Source organism: Melospiza georgiana, chromosome 6 (assembly GCF_028018845.1).
Source record: "Melospiza georgiana isolate bMelGeo1 chromosome 6, bMelGeo1.pri, whole genome shotgun sequence".
Classification (NCBI taxonomy): domain Eukaryota; kingdom Metazoa; phylum Chordata; class Aves; order Passeriformes; family Passerellidae; genus Melospiza; species Melospiza georgiana.
Window position 1 is genome coordinate 25223192 of NC_080435.1, and position 14926 is coordinate 25238117.

At 37.4% G+C, this 14926-nt stretch overlaps 1 protein-coding gene across 5 annotated transcripts in view; it reads left to right on the top strand.

The window, feature by feature from the left end:
• Positions 1-14926, top strand: part of NELL1 (neural EGFL like 1) — a 275070-nt gene that overhangs the window by 158484 nt on the left and 101660 nt on the right. For 4 of the 5 annotated variants that reach the window (XM_058025608.1, XM_058025607.1, XM_058025609.1 and 1 more), the window contains one exon: positions 10384-10506. The exons of the other annotated variant lie outside the window; for it this stretch is intronic. In XM_058025608.1, the coding sequence (XP_057881591.1) occupies positions 10384-10506 (123 nt within the window). The remainder of the gene's footprint in view (positions 1-10383; positions 10507-14926) is intronic. 5 annotated transcript variants of the gene reach the window in all.

Here is a 14926-nt window from a genome sequence, read left to right on the forward strand (position 1 = left end):
TACAACCAGGGTGTTGTAATTTGGGTTGCCCTCATATGAAAGAAGGAATGATGAATCTGACTCCATGTTCTCAGAGGGCTAATTTATTATTTTATTATACTATATTATAGTAAAGAATACTAAACTAAACTATACTAAAGAGTACAGAAAGGATATAGACAGAAGGCTAAAAAGATAGTAATAAAAATTCATTGCTCTTTTCAGAGTCCTGACACAGCTTGGCTCCAGTTGGCCAATGAGTGAACACAACTCACAGCAGAATCCAATGAAACAATCACCTGTGGGTAAACAATCTCCAAACACATTCCACATGAGCACAACACAGGAGAAGCAAATGAGATAAGAATTGTTGTTTTCCTTTTTCTCTGAGGCTTCTCAACTTCCCAGGAGACAAGTCCTGGGCAAAGGAATTTTTCAGAATATATGAATGTGACACCAGGGTTTTTCTCTTTTTTTTTTTTTTTTTTTTTTTTTTTTTTTTTTTTTTGTCAGATTCATGTATTTTTATGATGATGTTTATTCAGGGAAGGAGTTGAGTCACTCTCCTGGAGGTATTGAGGTATTTAAAAGATGGGGAGATGTGGCACCTGGGGGTATGGTTTAGTGGTAGGTTTGGCAATGCTGGGTGGATGGTTGGACTCGCTGATCTTAGGGGTCTTTTCCAGCCTAAATGATTGTATGATTTGACATTTCCTGTTTACTTTCAGTAAGAAGCAAGATTTCATCTTTGCTCGGTTTAAAGCTTAGCATGTACTGGCAGCATTTGCCAATTTAAAAAGCAGTAGCTAAAACATAAAGGAAAACTTAACGGCTCAATTATGTCTAACTTTGTGACCAGAAAATCAGGAGGAGTGTGCTAAATCTTTTTGACTTTCACATCACCTGTTACACCCATTCCAGCACTCCTAAAGCCTTTTTTTTTGCATCTCTGATGGGTGCAGAGAATTAATACATGTCCTGTCATGAATAATCAGGAGCTCTGATTAGCTTGAGCTCTGCTACAGAACCCCACATGTGATTTTATGAGCTCATGTGTCAGCAGATTGCCACATTTGTCACACGTGCAAGTTCACTGAGAAACAATTCCACCCTTCTGTATTGCAATAGCACTAAGGGAATTTTGTGCTTGTTTGAAATGGGCTATGTGCTGCTTTTTGAAATTCTTTTTCATATGGTAGCTAAAGCATTGTGGAGTGCTGGAAACTGAAGCTCTACAGAACTTTTATCACCAATCTAAGTTCATGAAGCCATGATGAAATGTTGGCTAAAAATTGCATCCAAAGGTCTTTTACATTCTTTCTGTATTACTGATTTGGAGATTTCTGCAGAGTAAAGCTTTCAGGTATTGTTGAACTGAAAACACCTGAAAGATGAGATTCTGATACCAACTTGACAGAAGTATGCAGCTTTCACAATTTTATGGATAAAAAGCAGCCTGTCCTGTTATATTTGTTATATTGCTATATAAATAAAATGAAGCATATTGCTTGAGGGCTTTTTTCCTGACCCAGTGCAGGTGCTTGGAACATATTCAGCTTTTTACAACAAGGAAGCAAAATAAATGAAGCACGGTATTTTAAGATTGAATGTTAACAAGCATCTGTCCTGAAAGCTGTAAATTAGGCAGTGGCACTTGCTGGTGTCTCAGGCACTTCAGATACTGTCATCGTGTGTGATTTCTTTATTTTTCTAAGTGAATGTCCTATGATTTAGAGAAATTGAGAACTTCACAGTGTTGTTCTTGTTTATCAATATAATGCCATGCTGCAGTCTAGTTGGAGCTGCTGAGCTGCTTTCTTTCAGTATGGCACACCACATGGAATTAAGGCTTTATTTGCTTTCTATGTGAAATTACCAACTTTGTAACTATGTCAAGAAAAGCAATAACTACATAGAGAAATTTTGAATAACTAGTGGTTTATAAATACTCAATATTATGTGTGCAATCAACGTGCCTCATAAAAGTCCAGTGCCTTGATGCTTAACCAGTTTATGAAAAAGCAAGGGATTGTATTAGAAGTTTAACATCCCATAGTAATTATCAAGGTGATCACACTGCTTAGCATGTTCCAATTTAAAACCCCTGTTCTGCTTTCTAATTCAGTCAGGATGACTTGTGTGAGGGGGAGCTCAGAACAGAACCCCAGCACATGGACATGTGCTCTGACCACTGCACCTTAAGGCCATTCCTTGTCTCTTATGAAATCTGGAATTTCTTTGGGATTCCTTAAGTAAATAAAGAAGTGAATTAGAGAAAGACATGCACACTAGGTTTCTGCATATCTCTAGAGGTAACAGTATATAAACTGGTTATTCTGATACATACATCTGGTAAAGAGAAACAGTTTTTAGATGTTTTTGTTCTTGCAGATGAGGATATATCTGTTTGCTTTTCAACACATTTCCCATGTGTACAGTATCACATTTTTGTTGACTTTGTGAATCATTTCCTGTTCCTCCGAGGCTTTGTCTTAATAATTGATATCCCTTAGTCTTAAAAATGGGTTTATGTTGGAGCAATAGGTTGTATACTTCCTTCAGCCTGTGGAAGGATTTGAGAGATTAATTCTGAGCTTGCAGGACCAGAAGTGAAGCTCCTGTGCACTCTATCACCATTTAATTTAGGAATTACTCAGGGTCTGTAAGGTAGTTATGTGCAATCCTTACTAAATTTTAGTTCTGAAAAGTCATCTGGTGTTTGTGGAGTTCAGCCTCACTCTGCAGACTCTGAGTGGTTGCAGATGTCAGCTCTTTGCTCAGTGCCAAACTGTTCTTGCAGAAGAGCTCATTCCTTTGATGGTAGGATTTGCCATCAAAAAGCTAACACAAGATTTTTTTGACAATGAAGTGTGGTTTCTCCCTTATGGAATTTTTTGTTTGCATCTCTAAGTATGCAATATGCAGCTCTTCAAACTGTTGTAATGAATATTTTGTGTAGATCCTGTCTGAATTACATCCAACGCCTGTCTCCACAATTGTGCTCAAAGTTTGCTGGCAAGTTTGAGAATTAAAGATGTACATTGCTAATGACATGAATTATCTGGCTTTCAAAAATAAGTCCACAAAACTGCAGCAGAGTATCCAGTTGAGTATGTCATGCAGACTGCCATTTTATTATCAGCCTTTGATAATAATCTGCTTTGAAATGTCTGTGTATATCAATATTACTAATTGATATTTTATATATATATACTAATTATACTATATTCTATATTAAACTGTATAATGTATATACTATATATACAATATACTATATATACTATATATATAATATATATACTGTATGTACTATATTATACTATAATTATACTATATACTATTACATATATATATTAATTTATATTATATAGGGCATGAAAATTCAATGTAAAAGATTACCCTTTATACTGTGACTCTTCACATAATTTATTAACTGGTTTTGATAATTTTATTATTATTTACTAATTTGACATGTCTGTTCAATTTAAATGCACCTCAAAGACTAGGGAAATAATATTTAACTGTAAAGATAAAACAACCATGTACACTTCCAGTGATTCTTGCATTTTCAGACATTTGATCTAGTTTGTTCAGTGCTGTTTTTCTTCAACCTTGGTGAGCTTCTGATTGGGGTGTCTAAATGTGTCTAAATCTAAAACAAGGATTTTCAAGATTTCACTTCTTTAGCTTTTCTACTTCTTACTTTGATTTCTTGTTTTCTTTTTTATGATTGTATTCAGAAAACAGTAAAACCAAATGTCTCTCTTCTCACTTCCTTACAAAATGTAATATAGGCATTTAAGGTATATGTGCAAATATTTTATAGAGTGCTAGCAAGAGATCAATGGTTTTTCCCTTCTCCTCTTGCAGAAAACAAATGCAATGTTGCTGTCAGCAAGGCTACCTATTATTCATCTTGATTTAGTCAAAAATAAACTTTTTTATTACAACAATTTAGAATTTCTTCACTGCTCAGTGAACTCATCTCATGGAAATTCAAATGGGTACAATTGGCAGTTGTTTTTATCAAGTAGTGAGGCAGAACAGAGGATCAGAGTATAAAGTACCTTTCCCTTGGGGGGGAAAAAATAGGCGCATACACAAATGCTCTAAATTAGCCATTACCATTCAGAGAAGAGATACTGAAAGTGTCAGCTGGTCAGAGCTGAGCAGAACAGTGAGATCCTTTGGGAAAGGCATTGAGAACAGTTTGATAAATATTATTATGCTGTTGTATAAATTCATGATGTTCTGGTGTCTGGAATCCCCTGTGTGCCTCTGGCCTCCCCATCTCCCACACTGAGGGATCTCATGGAGAGCTTCAGGCCAAGAGGGGATGTGGTAGAGCACAACCCCTTCAGGTTGTGAGGACTTGGATTCCAAGAGGCAACTGCAGGCACATTTGGAATTTCATATTCAAATTAAATCCCATTATTTCTTCCTAATTACCCAAGAGTAGCGTGTGCCTACTCTTTTAGAATGCAGCCTAAATAATTTCATGTTTAACACCAGAAGGTGTTTGTTGTGTCATAAATTACAAAGGCATTTTGGTTTCTTATTAAAAGAATGGCAAAGGGGGTGCTTCAGCCAGCATTTTGGATGTTTAAGTGCTCATAGGGACAGAGCTGCAGAAGGACACAGTGGGAAGAAGGAAAAAGTGGGACTTTTCTGTTCTGCACCCTGTTCCTTCTTCTGTTTCCCTGTGGAAATGGGCAGGGTGAGCTTGGATGCTGAAGTTGGGAATGGGTATAGATAAAATTAATTTGTTTCCTGATTCTCATGAGTAGAATAGCACATTTGATTTTGGATTTTTACCCAGAGTTTTCTGAATTCACAATTAACTATTATCATTCACCAGCTTACCATCTATCTCCAATGTAATTTCTTGTTTGAAGTGTGCATCTTGTTTCTAATTGCCTTGGTTTTCTGTGGGACATTCTTCCTGTGTGTTCAGAATAAAGCTTCCTTTTATTCAGTCTGTTTAAAAGCTGTTTCTTTTGTTTCTTCTCAACTTCTTATGAGCTGAAATCCTGATTCCACTAAATCCACAATTCTGCCTAAATTAATTTTTTTTTAATCTATCATTTTAAAAGCCTTAGTTATTACATAGAATTCTAATGACATGCAACAAAGAATTAGTTTTTTAGAAGTACTGGTTTTTCACAAGTATTTGGAGAGATGGCTTTCTCCTTTCTGAGTTTTCAAAGACCATTGCTTAATGGCTGCCAGATAATTAATTTTACATTGGGCCATGTACTCTTTACAAATGGTATCAGTGTTAATAAAAAATGGTGGCATCCAATGACCTTGCATTTCTGTGAGTTGTCTCCCTTAAATCTCTTGGTCATAGAAATGTTTGCTGCATTTGTGGTTCTGCACCCCACAAGCTGGCTGTTATCTCAGCAATTTACAGAACAACTTAGATTTCTTTTCAGAGCTATGAAAATATTAATAAAGGGATAGTCACCATCTTTGCACAGTGTATTCCAAAGATGAATGTTGTGTTATTGAAGTATGAAGGCTTTGAGGAAGTAATGAAAGAGAATTCTTACAATAAGAAAATTGTTTCCATCTTGTAAGCAAGTTTAAATTGGGGCCCTTTCTTGTAATGAGAAGTGAAAGTAGCTATAGTGAAAGACCCTACAATGGAATGTCTCCTGTAATTCCATCCCATCTTTTTTTGAAGAGCATCTTTATTTAAAGAAAATGAAGATAAAAATTTCAGCATTCTTGCTTAAAAATAAATCCTGTGTTAAGTATACCGTTTAGAAATTATAGATTTGAAATTCTTTATGTGCTTTTGCACAAAGGAAAACTATCCTGATTTTATGACTCTTGACCAAAAGATTTTTATCTTCACTATGTGTTTTTTGCTGTATATTTTCAACATAGAGTTTTAATTTTCAATTCAATATTTTAGACAAAGCACAAACAATACAAATTCTAGAGTTCAAATTTCTTACAAATGCTTTTGGAGGCATTAATTTCTTACAAAGGCCTTTCTCAGGTGAAGGCTAAAGGAGAAATGAACTTCATAGTCATTTCTTCACAACACAGCCTGACCTAGGTGTTGAACTCAGAAAATTCTCAGAAGATCCTCTCTAACATTTTAGAAAAAAATCATTAAATCTTTTGAAAATTGTAGGCATTTTTTGTCCAGAAAGAAAATGTTAAGTTTTTATATATTATCTATATATTTCTGGCTTAGCAGTAGCTTGGAAATAGGGCCAGGAGAGTTGAAGCATCAGAGATGATGTATCCTTCCATCCCTCATCTCTAGTTACAGGAAGAATAAATAAAGTGCAAAGGAAATGAGCAGTGGACATTTGACTCTTCCCTTTTTTTGCAGTAGAAGATTGATATCCTTTAATTTTCTGTAAAATCTTCAGTATTGAGGATTTCAGAAGAATGATAAATGCTAGGGAAAAAGCAAAATCTTGTAATATCCTTGTTTTATAGAGAGGGGGGAAAAGGCTCAATAAGCTAACTGAGCTTGTGACTTTGCCATAAAGCATGAAATGGATGCAGCAATCCTGAGAAACAGAGATGCTGATGTTGGAGGCAGGTCACAGAAATTTCATAAACAAATTGACTTGCCTGTAAGAAAAGAATGGTGCTACTGTTGTGGCTGTTCTTGAAATAAACATTTATAATCCAGCTGGATGATAGTTGGATCAAGGAATTCTGTCCTTTTCAGTATGCCTGTTCTTTTTATCTTTTCATCTTTGATCATGCACTCATTTGGTGTGTACTGTACAGCAAATAGAGCTCAGGGAGATGGATGACTTCAGTCAGATTTCATGGTGTCATTCCTGAGCATGGCAGCTCATTTGTTTACATATACATATATGTGTGCATAAGAAACTAAAAGTTACTTTGTTTTCCTTTGCTGGAGTCCCTTTCTTGTGCTTTTCGTTTCCAGCTACAAGGGAAATAGTCAAAATAGGACAACTTTGGGCTTCTTGTCTTGCCTCTGCCCCCTTTGGTGCTTTGGAATGATGCTGTTTGTGACTCCTTTCTCCTGCTGGGCAGGGTCCTTCTCTGCCAGTTTTGTTTGGTGTCTGGGCAGTATTTTCTGTAACATTAAAGCAAAAGCAGGCTCTGTTTGATGTGCTTGAATGGGGATTTTTGGAAAGCAGTGTGTGTATGAAAGCAGTATTCTTTGCAAATGAGTCACAATTTTATTTGAGTTAAAACAGAGCATGAGCATTTCCATGCTCCCTTCCCATTGTGAACACACAAGTGTTCCAAAGGATGAGCTCCTGTGAGGGCACATAAAACCCAGGAAAACTTAGTACTGGGAGATTCTTAAGGATTTTTCATCTGGATGAAAAGAGTTTTGTACCTTGGCAGGAAATCAATGCTTTCTCATTCTTATTAGGCCTGTAGCACCATCAGCTATAGACATCTCTACTCCAGGGAAAACTTCATTTGAAGTTCCCATCCCTGCAGCCATATTGCTGCTAAGAAATCTTGGGATTCTCATGCAGATGAAGCTCCCTTAGTCCTCCTTGTGCTAGCAGTGCCAGGATGTCTCATGAAGGGCAGGTTCCCATGTTCAGATTTGTTGCTGACTCTTTAAATGATATCAGCTTAGATACAACTGACCTCTGTTTGCAAAATATTACTGTGGGATAGCTGCTCTGCCAGTGCTCAATCTTTTGACATTTCCAGCATCTGTGTATCTGCAGAAATGCTAAATAGTGATTTACATTGTCAGAGTCCTAGAACAACATAGCAGACTTATCCTGTCTCTTGTGTACTTTGGAGAAAAACACATCTGGCACCCTGTGAGGTCTTTATTTATACTTGAAGTGCTGAGAAGGTAATAGACTAATTTTGGCAATTGCTGGAGTAGGAATGATCTTGTGTACACACATGGGCCTATTGCAAAGGCACGCTCATTACAGAGAACACTGACACAGGAAAGCTCAGGGCAATTAGAAGTAGGAAGAGGAGGGAGAGATTATGGAGAGGGTGTCTCTTTTCATAAAAAGCATAATACAGTCTCAGCTGCTCTGGAATGCCTCCTTGGAGGATGGCTTGATCCTTTTTGTGTCTGACCCAGCAGCCTGAGCACCATGAGACCAAAGCAGCAAAGAATCAGCCTGTGGTACAGCTTCCTTAAAGATGAAGGGGAGAACAGGCAGCCTTTCAAGAACCCTGCTTTCTGAATATGTAAGGCCTCTGAAAACTGGCAAGAAGCTGCAGTGAATTACTAAGCAGAGCTAGGGACCAGCATAAACTAACAAGTATAAATTCAAGCATGAGTTTATCAGCTGAAGCCAGGCACATATGAGTGTGTGTGTGTTTCTTGCTAAAAGCAAAGAGTGAGAGGCTGATATATTGCTTTGATGCTATTTAAGAGAAAATACTTGCAATCCATATCATTTTGCTGTCAAATGTATTTGAAAAATGGAAAACATGTTGGATATATGTTCTGCAAATAGTTATCAACAGTGCTCCAGAAGTATTTGGTTTAGTGGATTCTTTAGAATTCACTATTCAAATCTTACATGTCTTGAATGATCTTGAAATTGGCTGTTGTTCTTTACTGTGGCAGAGTGAGAGCATTGCAGAGGTTAATTGCAGCCTGTCAGAGCCTGTGATGCTGCTGTTCTCAATGGAGAGACTCTTCCAAAGGGCTTTGTTTAGGTTGCAAAAATGAGTATTTGCTCGTGTTTTAGAGGCACTGCCTCTCTGTGATCTGTAGAAGGCCACACTTAGTCTCTAGTCCTTCGAACACCTTGATGCACTGGTAAAAAGCTTAAGCAAATCCCAATTCCAGGAAAGCACAGCTTTCGCCTCTCAGCATATGGATATCAGCCTGATGATTGTGGTTGCATAAATGAAGGCTACAAAGAAGGGTTCCAGATTCTGATTTTCTTATGTGGTTTTAAGATAATTCATTACATTCTTTTGGCTCCACTGAAGAAAACTGTAAAGGCACCGGCGCAAAAGTGTAAAAGATTCAGACTTTCTTTGTGCAATCCTGTATGAGGGAAGCTCCTTGTAATTACAGGAAGAAGCAGAAAGCTTTGGGGTCAGGTAGCTCATCACCTCTAACTGGTGCTCTACAAGAACAAAAAGGCAGCAAGAGAGTGAAGTGCAGGAGCTGGGGCAAATTTGGCTCTGGGCAGCAGCTGGAGTTGCTGGATGAAAGCAAAATGTGGCCTGTTTGTCTGGGAACCCTTTTGAGGCTCCATGGTATGATTGGTGCTGTAAAAATGTGAAATGTTACTAGATGCTATTAGAGCAAGAGTCAGTTCAACATGAATTAGGGCAAGCAGTTGTGACAGCTGAACTGTGTAGTTAAAGGGCAGCCTGGTAGGGCCCCTCTTGTGTTACTTAGCTTGTATTTATGATCACTGCTGCTGCTGATGGACAGTGAGGTAAAGGTTAATCTTCACAGCATATATTCTTCCCTGATAATCTTCTTCATAGCTTTTTGTCACAGCCCTACTTTGCCTCCTCACCCATTCTTTTTTTTTTCTGTTTTTAACCCTAAATAATCTCCTGTTGCCATGCTCATACTGGATTTCTGAACAGGAGCAAGCCCATAGCTGACTCCCATGCCAAGCCCCCAGCACTCAGCCACTGCAGCATCCTGCTTCTCCCATTGCTTTCCAAATGCCACATCAGCTCACTGCAAAGCTCACAAAAAGAAAAACATAAAACATAAAATGTGAAAAATGCATGTGTTTTATGATTGGCCTTTTGCAAGTATCAAAATGAATATTATATGTGTTATGTTAGAAAGTTATGCTGTATTAATTCTCTTAAGTAGTGTGTTAAATATGGTTTTAGGTTATAAAAAATGTTAAAGTAGAAACTATGCTATGGAAGATACTTTTTTTAAAGAAAGGACTCACACTGAGATAGCAGCCACAGGACACCTGAATCTTTCAGAGAAAGAGAATTTATTGCTCCCTTATCAGAAGAAATGAACTTCTTCCTGCCTCGAAGGCACTGTCAGGATTGGGAGGAAGAAGTTGAGGGTGGTCAGACAGAATCCTGTGTTTGAATGGAATTTATGCATCATGTATGAGGTGTATGAATATGCAACATGTTATTGTTTTTAAGGGTTAACCCTCTGTTAACGTGGCTCGTGCTGCCCAGAAAAGGTACACGAACCACCCATAACTCTTTGTTTTTATTGTCTCATATTGTCCTGATTCAAATTGTCCAAATTATTATTACTCTAAATTGTATTACTATTTTTATAACCATTTTATTACTATTAAACTTTTAAAATTTTAAAAACAAGTGATTGGCGTTTTTCACATAAAACATAAAAAAAATAAAACATAAATCATAAAATATAAAACATAAATAAATCTTGTAAATTGTTGTAAATGCTTCTTGTAAATAGGTTTTTTTTTTCCTTTTCCCCTCCCCACTTAGAGCACGATGAGTGTGGCAGTGGGCAGCACAGGTGTGATGAGAATGCAATCTGCACCAACACCATCAGGGGCCACAGCTGCACCTGCAAGCCCGGCTACGTGGGCAACGGGACCGTGTGCCGAGGTGAGTGTGTGCCCGTGGGACACCACACACCTGCCAGTTCGTTATTTACCATATATCACATCTGCTGCCACTCACCTGCACTCTGGGAACTGAGCAGGGCTGCACTTTGCAGTGCTGTGCTTTCAGACATTTCTGGCCAGTGATGGGAATTGGTTTGTGCATGCGTTCTTAGGAAGAAGGAAATATTTTTGGAATGGAAGGGGAAAAGAACTTTATATTTGCTGCACTGAATACTGTCATTTGAGCCAGTATGCAGCTTTTGAGTGGTGTTCATGTTTTATAAAATCTGGATGCTATGTGCTGTCACCTTTGGCTTTTAAGTTTTAATGAGATGCATTTTAAATTAGGATAATTGCATTTCATGCTAGCATCGTGTGGTTATTATTTGACTGGCTGCATCAGAATCATGAACTTTCTTAACATATAAATCTTTAAATGTGTATTTTAAAGATTTCTTATTTTTGTAAACAAGAAATAATGATAGCCAGCCATGCTTTCTGTGAAGTATTCATTTATGGCATGTCCTTTATTTAGGATTGGTTTTATGTTTTTCTTTCAGTAGAAAGAGAAGCAAATATGTCATGAAAGATCAGAGGAGGGCTGGATTAGTGAGGGCCCTGTCTTGAAGTACTACTGAGTTGTAACTCATGCATTTATGAATTATATTTGTCTCAGAAAAAGCTGGTTTTTGTCTTTTCTGGGTTTTCATACTTCCTGAACAGAATTACAGTAATAGAAAACTAAATTTTAAATTTTGTTTTAAATGACAACAATTGAAACTGAGGTATGTACTGGATAAAATGTTCTGTACAATTTCGGGCACAAGAGGCTGAATATTAATTTTTCAGACTCTTGTAAATGGGCCAAACAATTCCTTAAAGGACAATGAGCTTTGATATCATTCCTGTTTCAAGCTGAAGTCCTTCACCAAGATTGTCCTGTCAGCTGCTGAATTAGCAACCATCAGAATGGTTTTGATATGACTTTTATCTGGGTACTTTCCACCAATGCCAGAACATCCCTGCACTTAAAACTAAAATGGTTAGTGAAGGATTGAATAAAGAATAGAAAAATGTACTGGAAGTGTTGGGCAAGTTAAAAAAACTTGGCCTGTCTGTATTGAAGATCAACAGGTGATACCAGGGAGAAACTCACTGTACTCCTGGTTTACAGTAAATATGAACTGCAGCACAGACAACCTGAGTTTCAGGGAGGCCTGGGTACTGAACAGCCTGACTGTATTATTATTATTATTATTATTATTATTACATTATTATATTAATTATATTTCTTTGAAATTGGGATGTTTGGATTAGTTAATAAAATCTATGTTTTCACACTGGTTTTCTTCATTTTCATACCTTTGATGTGCCAAAAACTCAAAGTGAAACTCCTACTTCATATTTATTAATCTAGTAATGTTCTAGTAATGGCACTAGAGAAATGGGATAATGTTTTTACTCTCAAAATTCTATTGAAACCTGAGCTACTAAAACATATATTTTTGTATATAGTAATATTGCATATTGTATATGTATATATGTTTAGTATGCCTTGAATTGCACATTCAAGTGTAGTTACAGTTGCCTTTTTGAGATAGCTATGCATGGAAATACAGGGATTTGTGTTCTTACATTCTGACTAGGAAGCATAAATTGGGAAGACAGCTGGAGATTATAGAAAGGGGTTTGCAGCCTAATAATTACTGAAGTCACTAAGGACAAGAATAATCCAGCACTTTATGGAATAGTCATTACTGCTAACGAGTTACTATTAGAATCATCTGCATTTTAGTGAATTATAAAACACACAATATGAAGTACTGGGTTTGATTTTCTGAGCCTGTAGTTCTGTGGTTCTATGAGGTTTTGACAAGTTGGATGCTAATTGAAGAAATGTTCCCATTTTGCCCATGAGAGCAGAAACAGCACTTCTGCCTCTTTTTTACTGAGCTCACCAGTGATATGTCATCCCTCACCTGCCACGGGGTTTCCTTGCATAAATGCTGGCACAAGGAGAAAGGTGTGAGCATGTCAGGACAGCTATAAACTGCTGTTGGCTTGTAGTATTTTAGGGCTTTATCTTCAGGCAACACAGATTGGAAAAACATAGATAAAAGTCAAGGTGATATGTTTGCTGTAATACCACCTGAAGATAAGATAAATGTTTCTGTTCTCCTTGGGACATCTGCAAGTGCTTTATAAATGTTTACATGTTGGAGATGTGCACACACACAAGACAGTGGTTCCAACTACTGCTGAAATAATAGATCTCTGTGGTTCAGTAGGAAATCTGATTAATAATAAAAATGATGGTTTTATGATGAGAGAAAAGGACTGACTTTGTGCATGATTTTGCATTCCATTTCAACAATTTATTTTAGCAGTGTTATAAAAAGTAAAATCAGACTAATGATGCTCTTTGGATTGAGTGAATACGACACTGATAGTCTTTATAAAAAAAAACAGGATACTGTTATATTTGTTTTAGAAAAGAATACATATGTAGTTGAATTAAATTGTATTGTGGGCTACTGGCAAATACAACTCAATTACTCTGGCAGGAATTTGTGTTGTTTGCCATTTTTGTGAAAAGCACAGAAAAATAAAAAGGAGCAGAAATAATATGGACATGAATATAATGATTGCTGGGATTTATGGAAAAAAAAAAAAACCAAAAAACCAAACAAACCCCAAGTATTTAAGAGGAAATAGAATATATAAAAACTCCCAAACCTGTATAATCAGACGATCACACGTCTTGACTAGCAAAATATCTTGTGCATAAGGAACTGCATTACTGTAAATGGAGGACACTAGGCTGTTTAATTAAAGACCAAATTGTGTCAAAGATGTGGAAATGGTCAAGGAGGAGGATGGTGCAGAAAAGGCACAGACCAAGACCTGAAGGGGTTTCAGCATTAAAAGAGACACTGCCATAGTTTAAGTGACACTGAAAATGGAAAGAGAGAAGTGGAGATGAATGCAATAAAAATTCTACAAACACAGAGTTATTTATATGTAGACAGTGAGCCAATAAACTAGAGACAAATAAGATTTCCTGTGGATACTTTCAATTTCACTTTAAGAAGCAAGCTTTAGCATCTCAGGCAGAAGTGAAATTTGGGTAATAGCCGAGAGCAGAATGAAGCTGAGGTGAGCTAAAATGACAAGGATAATGCTGTGCCATCAGCATCACTAAACTGGACAGAGCAGTGGGCCCAGAATCAGGTAGATTAAATACCAGGATTTCTTTAGAAAATGGTAAGTAAAGCAGAGATCCATTCTGGAAAAAATTACAGCATAAAAAGCAGAGGACAGAGGTATAACTACTTGAAAAGAGAGAGATTCTGATTCTACAGATTTGTTAAATGGCTCTTTTCTGTGAAGGAAACTTGGGAAAAAATAAAAAGAAGAGTGATTTGGGACATAGAAAATGTTATAGGTGGGTAGTGGAAGACATGTCATGCCCTTTGACTTGAATTCTCTGAATGAAGTATAGAATTCATGGGTGGGGGTAGAATAAGGACAATTGGAGCAATTTCACTAAACTTCAGGATAGGATGTAATAGTGCAGCATTAAGGCTGCATGTCAAGTGGAAGGGAAAAGTGATAAAAATTGGTTTAGCAACTGAGTGCTCCAGTTAAAAAAGAGCTGTGGTGGACAAATGGTGCCTACCTGGTACAGCATGGTGCTTTGAAGTATACCTGTCAGGATGGACCTCGGGGGAGTCAGTGCTTTGTGGCAGCAGTGAGAGGAAAGAAGTTTCAGTTTCCAGTTTGGGGTTCCTGGAACAACCAGGTTTGTGAATAACTCTTCACCCATGGATAGGACTGTGTGTGTGAACATAAAACACTGGCATCTATAAAATGAGTAAAACTCGCTGTCATGGCCTCAGCTGAAGAGCCAGGGCTAGTGAATACAGATAGAAATACCATTTTTAGACCTTTGAGGCTCTTGTTCTGTGTTTTGTTGCAGTGTTTCTCTGTGTAATCTTGACAGGGCTTGAATCTGGGAGGCTGAAAAATCTATCAGGGGAAAATGTCATTCTCTGCTCTTTGTCCTGCTAAGTTCCAGTTCTGCTTGGCAGCCTTGCACCACATGCTGTGGCAGTGCCATGTTGAAGTAATATGTTCCCTTTGTGTAATGCATAAAGGACTTTGTGCCCCACAGTCTCCTGTGGCTCAGTGAGAGGGCAGGCAGGGAACACTTGCTGTGGGATGTACATCCTACAGCTTAGCAGAATTTAGTGCAGAGCTTGTGCCCTGTACCACAGACTGAAGCCAAACAAAAGAACCAAGGAAGCATCATAAGGTTTCTTAAAGTAATTGACAGCATTTGGGATGAAATGCCTTAAATAAGCCCCCACCCATCATACTTTACCAGGAACAATGTGCAAGTTGCCACCCAGGTTTTGTTG